We start from the raw sequence: 8,847 nt of genomic DNA on the forward strand, positions 1-8,847 counted from the left end.
TTAAATGCTATCCACATTCAGAGAAAGAACTATGGACTCAGAATGCAGATTGAAGAATGCTATTTTCTATTTCTTTTTCTTTCTCATGGCTTTTCCCTTTCGTTCTGATTCTTCTTTCACAGTATGACTAATGTAGAAATATGTTTAACATGACTATACATGCATAGCCTATATAAAATTTCTTGCAGTCTTAGGAAGAAATGGGAGAAAATTTAGAACTCAAAATCTTATAAAAGTGAATGGTGAAAACTAAAAGTAAAATATACAAAATCATTATCCCAAAAATCAAATCCATAAATATGTTGGATTTTTAATCGGCACATAACTATTACTTGCAATATTTTATAAGTAGATTTATTGACACTTTGAAATTAACACTAAACAGAAAACCAAGGGAAAAAAAGATTTTGAGTATGAAATGTTTCTCTCTGCCTTCTTTTCAACCCACCTCTCCAAAATAGCAAGCAATCTGATATAGGTGTTACATGTAGCATCATTTGAACATCTTTCCACATTAGTAGTGATTATAAGACGAATTCTACTCAAAAGCCATATTCTAGCTAGTACTTTATCCTTTATCCCTATTTAAGATAGACATTCATTTATACTAATTTATTACAAACTAGTTAGTAGATTTCTTACCTAATCAATTGGGAACTCTGAAAACACATCTAATACCATTCACTGATATATTCTCACCCTTGAAGTCATGTATCTTTGGTTGGCCAAAAATGATAGAAGTATTCACTCAGTTTGCACTGCACTTTCCCATATTTTCATATTCATTGCAAAATACTCGTGTATCATGTGGAAATTGACTTTGCCTCAGTATACTGAACATAGTCTACCCAAATCCATGAGCAACTATTATTTATTATAGCTAACAGTTAGAGGCATTTTTAATAAGAAAAAGGCTAAAGCAAGTATGTCTATTGTCACCACTATTAATTAATAGACAGCTGCAAGGGCCACCTGTAGTAATAAGATGAGACATAAAGAATGGAAAGAGTAAGCACAGGCAAAGAAGTTATTAAAAGAAGCTATCCTTCAGATAACTTAAGGAGTCAACACTCCTTATAAAATTTAATAAGTTATACAAAATAAATTTGTATATATATACATATATATCATTAAAATATATAATATATAATTATAATATAATTACATATTATATATAATATGTAACACATATTATGTATTTTATATATAATATATTATGTATAATATAATTATATAATATAATAGTATAATATAATTATAATATAATATAATTATGTATGGTATGATATATGTATACATATCATTAAAATTCCTGCATATTACCAACTAACTCTGGAAATTATTAAATTTAATAATTAACTGCTTGCCAGATATGTTACTAGGTGCCGGGGGCAAAACTGCAAGGAAAAAAGAGAGTTGCTCTTCTCAAGGAACTTACAATGTAATGAGGAAGACAACATATAAAAAGGAACTGAGAAGAGGAAGGCAATGTCTCGAGAGTCTGATTCGTACCTTCAGGTGGGCTGTGGAGAAGTTATAGTCAGCTTCTGCCTATTGGTAAAAGTAAGGCTCAAAGGAAGTTGAGCATATTCATGAAGCAGCAATGTTTGAAAAGGAAAAAGTCCAAAGTACTGATGAAATTTCCAGGTTAGGAATGGAGCAGAGTAATGTTAGATGAGTCAAAAATAGAGTCTGGAGAGGAATGAGGGAAGAACTAAAAACAGATATTCCATTCAAAATAACTCTAGAAGGTACAATGCCAAAATATTTAGGACTTCCTCTATTAATATTCACTCAGGAATGATAGGAGTCCAACAATGATGGTCTTCAAGGAAATGAAAAGGGACCATATAAGTGGAGGAACATTAATTATTGTGGATAAGAAGAGTGAATGTAATGAAAAAATGACAGTACTAATTACATTAACTTACTTATTCTGTGACAAATCAATTATGTTACCAAACAAGGATTTTTATAACTAGAAAGAATTAGTAGTGAAAATAATATGAGTGGGTAAAAGGTCAAGAATCTCAGCAGTAATTAAAAAAACACAAATTGAAGAGGAAGATCTATCAATACAGTATGTAAATCTGAATTATAAGAAGTAATACTGAATACAATTTCGAATGAAAAGAGAAATTGAGATGAGCATGCCAATATCATGTTATTCTTGTCTCTATTTCATGCAGAAAAAATACAGCAGAATTTATTATTACTGAACAGAGTGACTCCCATCATACTGAAAGACACAAATATGAACCCTGTTAGATATAGGTGTATGAAACCTAACAAATGCGATGGTTAGAATTCATAACATCATAGGTGTAATTAATTTTTCTATCACAGATACTTTGTAGATACTGATTCCTTCTAGATATCAAGATATCTGCTAGCACCTTGTAGGAATTATATAGTTTAACTAGTTCACCAAGGGAGAACTCAGCCTAAATGTTTCAGAAGAATCTTCTAGAAATGAAAGGCAAAAAAGGCATCAGAAACTTTCTAATCAATATTATACTCTCAATGGTCCATGAGGTGGCGCTAAAAGAGATACTGTCATCGTGTTCTTCTAGATGGAATGAATGATTGTTAGTGATTTCTACTGGGCAAGTGCAGTGTCTCCCTCACCACAAGAAATATCTTCTAACCTTTATGTTTCCGAACAAGAAAGCCTCTTCTGGTTTTTACAGCTATTTACTTCCCACCGACAAAAAGAAAATGACTTCTAATGACATGGTACTGGGGTTCCTTTTTGTGTTTCAGACTGGATTTGGGGTCTTGGGGAACTCCTTCCTTCTGGGCCTTTATACCATCATCTTCTTCACTGGTCCCAGACTGAGGCCCATAGACTTGCTTCTCATCCATCTGGCCTTTGTCAATGACTTGGTGCTTCTCTCCAAAGGGATCCCTCAGACAACAGCTGCTTTGGGGTTCAACAATTTCTTGGATGATGCGGGATGTAAACTTGTGTTTTACTTGCACCGAGTGGCCCGGGGCCTTTCTCTCTGGACCACCTGCTTTCTTAGTGGCTCCCAAGCCATCATATTAAGTCCTAGACATTCCAGGTGGGAAAAAATCAAAGCCAGAATCCCAAAGGGCATTGGTCCATTCTGTTTCTTGTGCTCAGCTTTTCATCTGCTGATATATTACTCTATTCTTTTACATGTCAAAGGCCCAATGGAAATCAAAAACATCACTGAAAGAAATGATTTCATTTACTGCTCTGCTACATTTGATAGTTCCTATGCTGCTATACAATCTGTATTCATATTCTCCCTTCCTGATGTTTTTTGTGTAGGAATTATGGTAGGAACCAGTGGATATATGTTTTCTGTCTTGTACAAACACCACCAGAGAGTGCAGTATGTTCATGGCAATAATGTTACACCAAGAAGCTCCCCTGAGGCCAGAGCCATGCAAACAATACTGGCATTGGTCAGCATGTTTGTCTCTTTTTACTCACTGAATTCTATTTTAGCATTGCATATGTATTTGGGGAAGCCAAAGTCTTGGCTGATTCACATATCTGCATTTTTAGCTGCCTGCTTTCCAGCTTGTAGCCCCTTTGTTATAATTGTCAGTGACTCTCAAGTTTCCAAGTACTCTGTAATTCTGTGGAATAGAATAAAGTTCCTAGTTCAACAAAATCCTGAAAAACACAGTTAGGTGATGTAGCAAATCGAATTCTGGACCTTGTAGTCTAGAAGATTTCAGTAAAATTTCTACTTCAAACACATATGAAACCAGAGCAGTTCATTTTAACCACAGTTTGCCTCAGTCATCATTTGCAAAATGGGGATAGTGATAAAACCAACACTCCAGGATTTTTTGGAAGATCACAAGAGATATTTTTTGTGAAATGACTTGAGAATCTGAAAATGCCATATAAATAGTGGGTATAATCGTCTTTATTGTTTTTATTATTCTTATAATTGTTCATCATATTCACCTAATCTCATCTCTCAGGGGAGCCAAATATTGAAGAAATCACTACTATTAAGTAAAAGAGACTATAGATTTGAGCTCATACTGCCAAAAATGCTGTATAAATATTAGGTATTAGAATTATTAGTATTAGTAATGTTCACTTTCTCTCACTTCTCAGAAGAGATGATAATTAGTCTGAAACAGAAAATTGTACCACAGTTAGGGGCCTACTTTTCTGCCTGCTTATGATAACTTCATTTCCTGTGGAGCTAATGTTGAACCAAACTCAGGGAACTCTGATAGTCCCTTCCATTTATGAAATTCGTGATTTCTCAGGACAGAGCTCAGTCCTTCATTCCCCAACATCACTTTATCACTCTGATATCACACAGGAAAATACAACCTCTATATCCTCCATGAGTGCTCCTACTTTGTCTACTTTATTATCAATGCTAAAAACTTAGGGATTCTCTCCAACATAAGATGTAGGTCCTCTGTTCTTATAACATAGAACTGTGAATTGCCCAACATTTTACATATTTCTCCTTTTGTTATCTTCAACATGAATTGTTGTTTCCTTTAATACACATTCCTTTATCTTCTGCAGCTCTTTGGACTGTATCCCAAAGAGATCATAAAAATAGAAAGGGTCCCACATGTACAAAAAATATTTATAGCAACTCTCTTTGTGGTGGCCAAAAATTGGAAGTCAAGGGGATGCCCATCAGTTGGGGAATAGCTGAACAAGTTGTGGTATATGAATGTAATGGAATTCTATTTTGCTATAAGAAATGACGAACAGGAAGACTTCAGAGAGGACTGGAAAGAATTATATTAACTGATGCTGAGTGAAAGCAGCAGAACCAGGAGAACTTTGTACATAGCAACAATCACAGTGTGTGAGGAGTTTTTCAGTAGGCTTAGTCCTTCATAGCAATACAAGGACCTAAAAAATTCCCCATGGACTTTTGGGGAAAAATGCCTTCCACATCCAGAGAAAGAACTATGGATTTGGATCACAGAATGCAGTGGACCATTTTCTTTTGTGTCATATTATGTTTTGTTTTGTTTTATGTATTCTTCCATTCATTTTAATTCTTCTATTCAACATGAGTAAGGTGAAATTGTATTTAATCGGGATGTATGTGTAGAACCTACATAAAATTGCAAGCCCTCTCAAGGAGGGAGTAGGGTGGGAGGGGGAAAGGAGAAGGAGGGAGGGAAAAAAATCTAAGATATATGGAAGTGATGGTAGAACGCTAAAAACAAATAAATACTTGTTAAAACACACTTGCGCAAATTTGCACTTGAGAGAAAAATATTGAAGAAAGTTAGACATAATTGTTGGAATCAAATGATTACAACCATTGTCCACTTATTTCATTTTTTTAAAGAGTTGCACTTTGGGTGTTGGAGCATAGTCTAATAGGCACCCAAATGAATGGTGTTGAAATATATAACAGACAGAAAGATACTTGGAATATTCACACATGGGAAATTCATATCCATGAGGTTAACACAGAACACTCCAAAGCAGTTAGTTGTTCCTTCTTTCCAGACCTATGAGCCTGTGTCACTTGGTTTAATGGGCTAGTGGAGCCTCATCTCATTCTATCTGTGTGAATTTTTGAGACCCTCCTGCTCTTCTAAAAGCTCTTCACAGTTGAGGTTTCTGAGCCTACCAGAAGGAAGATGGCAACTCCCCAGCACATGCTTATCCCTGACTTGGCATTAGAAGACCCAGGTTCAGAGCTCAGTTTTGTGACTTCCTGTGTCATCTTAGCCAAATCACAACCTTTAACGAGTGTCAGTTTCCTTTTTTGTAAAATGAATGTTTTGGGTTAGGTCATGCTTTCACTTTAAAATGCCATGGTTTGATTCCTAGAGACAATGAGATAAACTGGATAATATAACAATGAAAGAAGAACCAGGGTCCTTTTCTGAATCCAGAGTTCCCAGACCCTGCTCTTGGAAGTTAATTACCCTCACTAATAGTTCCTGACATCAAAGTTCGGTGGGTTGGAATGCCAACATCCTCACTGCAGGCCTCAATTCTCTCTTCTGTACCTTGAAAAGTTCAGATTGGAAGATTCCTAAGGACCCTTCCAGCTCTAGAGACTGAAATCCCCATTGCTTGTTTAATACCATGTGAGCAGACAAGAATGGACCCTGGTTACAGGTCATGGGGTGAGCTGTGGCCACAGATTCAGGAAGGAAAGAGAATAAATACCAGCTGCAACAAAGTACAATCCCACCACTTCCCAGGCCAGCAATCACACCCAGGATCTAAAGCAGCAGGGGAAATCAGAGATTAAGTTGAAAAAACTATCTAAGCAACCCAGGGGGACCAGTGTCCACAGAACTGCTGGGCATCTGAAAATGGAAGAGTCTCCAGGATACTGATCCACAGGTACCAGGCTGGACAACAAGGCAGCAGTATGGCAGTAACCTGAGGGAGGGATATGAGCCACAGAGGAGCATTCTGGGAGCATCAGGCAGATGCACAAAATCCCTGGCAAAGATAAAGTCTCCAAGTTACTGCAATTTGTCGGGACCCTAGAGCACATTACAGAAGTGGAATTGAAGGAGACCCTACAGAGTGAATCTAACCTGCCTTCCACAGGAATGAGAGCCTCTCAAATACTGGAGGCAGTGACTGCAACCCCTGTACACACGCTCACTAGGCTAGTGGCTGGCTTTTCAGGGAGGACCATGCGTGGCCTAAGGGCTGTCCCCAACACAAGTTCCCCATCATCCCTTCTTCATCATCATCAATCCATTAGTCCACATCATGTGTTGTGGGCTTCAGAGGGTGTGCCTATGTGGCTGAGGAGCTTGATGGGGATACTTTGAGTCATTCAGGAAGTTAGTATTTGACCTCTACTGGCAGTGTGATTCTAGGAATATCCATTGACATCTCAGTGGCTTCTGCAGCTCTCCATCACTACAGGTGGGACTCCAGTATCCCCTTCATGGGACCTCCCTGCTGCTATAAAATCCCAGGTCCTAGAGGCCAGACTCTACCACCATCCCTCTGGCACAGTTTATGTGAGAGGCCTGTCCTGGAAGGAGGTGCACTGGTCAGCCACCAGACTGACCATGCTGCCTCCTCTGCATCCATCATCATCACCTTAGTAATGTTGGATCAGGTGCTGACTATGTCTTTCACTCTAGAAAATTTCCAGAAATTTCCATAAGAAGGAAAAAGGAATGAGCAGCCATACTTACTGACTGAATGACTTAATGTGATTTTCTGGGACCTTCTGAGAAGAGACTGATTAGGGGAACCTTGAAGGGGAGGGTTGAAATGACCCAGTCCTAGTCCTCCCAAAGGGAAACTGGACTGGGATAGAAAGACACCCTCCTAATATATTTCTCAAGCATCTCCAAGGTACATTTATGATAGCTGCCTACCATGACCAAACCTACCAGCTTTTTGGTTGAGCTCAGCCTTGGCTCAACCTACCCATGGTGTCCTCTCTCAAAAGGATACTGAAAGAAGGCTTTTAACCTGGGAGGATGATCTCTGGGCTGGAGTTGCCCCATGTTAGAGGGTGAGCTAGAAGGCAGCTGGACTATGGCCTGGGAGGATAAGCCTGGAAAAGACTGGGCATAAAATGGGTGATGAGCCCCAGTCTGACCAACTAAGAGGAGCAACTGTGGCCAGGGGACTGGGTGGGTCAACCCTGGGTCCAGGACTGTTGCCAGCCCTCCCTTCTGCCCAGAAACACACACAGACACAGACACACACACACACACACAAACACACACACACACACACACACACACACACACCTCACTGGGAAAATCAACATGACTTTTTCCCAGAGGGAGGTGGAAAGGCATGCCTTCTCTTCCCTTCAGAACAAGGCAACAAGAATGGCCAACTGACTGGGGAAGGGCTTTCCAAGTGGCCTCCAAAGCAGGACCCTCTAGCCATTCCCTTCTGCTCCTCCCCTTTACTCCTTTAGCTTTTTCTTTCTTTTTTATTTATTTATTTTTAATTTATTTATTTAACTTTTAACATTCATTTTCACAAAATTTAGGGTTCCAAATTTTCTCCCCATTTGTCCCCTTCCCCCACCCCAAAACACCAAGCATTCTAATTGCCCTTATCACCAATCTGCCCTCTCTTCTATCATCCCTCCCTTCCCTTGTCCCCATCTTCTCTTTTGTCCTGTAGGGCCAGATTACTTTCTATACCCCTTTACCTGTGTTTCTTATTTCCTAGTAGCAAGAACAGAACTCGACTGTTGTTCCTAAAACTTTGAGTTCCAACTTCTCTTTATCTCTCCCTCCCCACCCATTCCCTTTGGAAGGCAAGCAATTCAATATAGGCCATATCTGTGTAGTTTTGCAAATGACTTCCATGATAGTCATGTTGTGTAAGACTAACTATATTTCCCTCCATCCTACCCTGCCCCCCATTGCTTCTATTGCTCTTTCTAACCCTCCCTTCCCTTGAAAAATGAAGGCCCAAAGTGCTGAACTTTGAATTAGTGGATTATAATGCTTCTGATTGGTCTTACGTCCATCCCTCTACCTGCCACCATGGCTTCCAGTTTTTCCCTTTGCAGACAATTCCTCTTCATCCTTCCTCTTCTCAGTGGTTAAGAGCCCAGAAAGAGCCCAATCTCCAGTCCTTGTGTGAGGCTGGTCCCTTGCAGTTGGCTTTGGGAATTCTGGACAATTTCCTTTTTCCCCTTTCCCCCTATTTCTGACCTAGAGGTGGGGCCTTCAGCTCGCTCTGGATCATGCTTATAAAGTCCTCTGTGGGCTAGGGACCCCCTCCCCAAGTTGGTGGAAACTCTGCTCCCATTACCCTCTAGACCCAGCTGCCCTACTATTTTGCCCATCCTGCCCCTGTTGGAGCTACTCCTGCAACTGACTTGGAGCTTATTCCAAGGGTGTGGATGTCCA

At 39.3% G+C, this 8,847-nt stretch overlaps 1 protein-coding gene across 1 annotated transcript; it reads left to right on the forward strand.

The window, feature by feature from the left end:
- The first annotated feature begins 2,718 nt into the window (after positions 1-2,718).
- Positions 2,719-3,666, forward strand: LOC140507523 (vomeronasal type-1 receptor 1-like). The gene has a single exon (XM_072615586.1). The coding sequence runs from the start codon at positions 2,719-2,721 to the stop codon at positions 3,664-3,666; it is 948 nt and encodes a 315-aa protein (XP_072471687.1).
- Positions 3,667-8,847: the final 5,181 nt, after the last annotated feature.

This window comes from Notamacropus eugenii, chromosome 5, assembly GCF_028372415.1.
Source record: "Notamacropus eugenii isolate mMacEug1 chromosome 5, mMacEug1.pri_v2, whole genome shotgun sequence".
Taxonomy (NCBI): Eukaryota; Metazoa; Chordata; class Mammalia; order Diprotodontia; family Macropodidae; genus Notamacropus; species Notamacropus eugenii.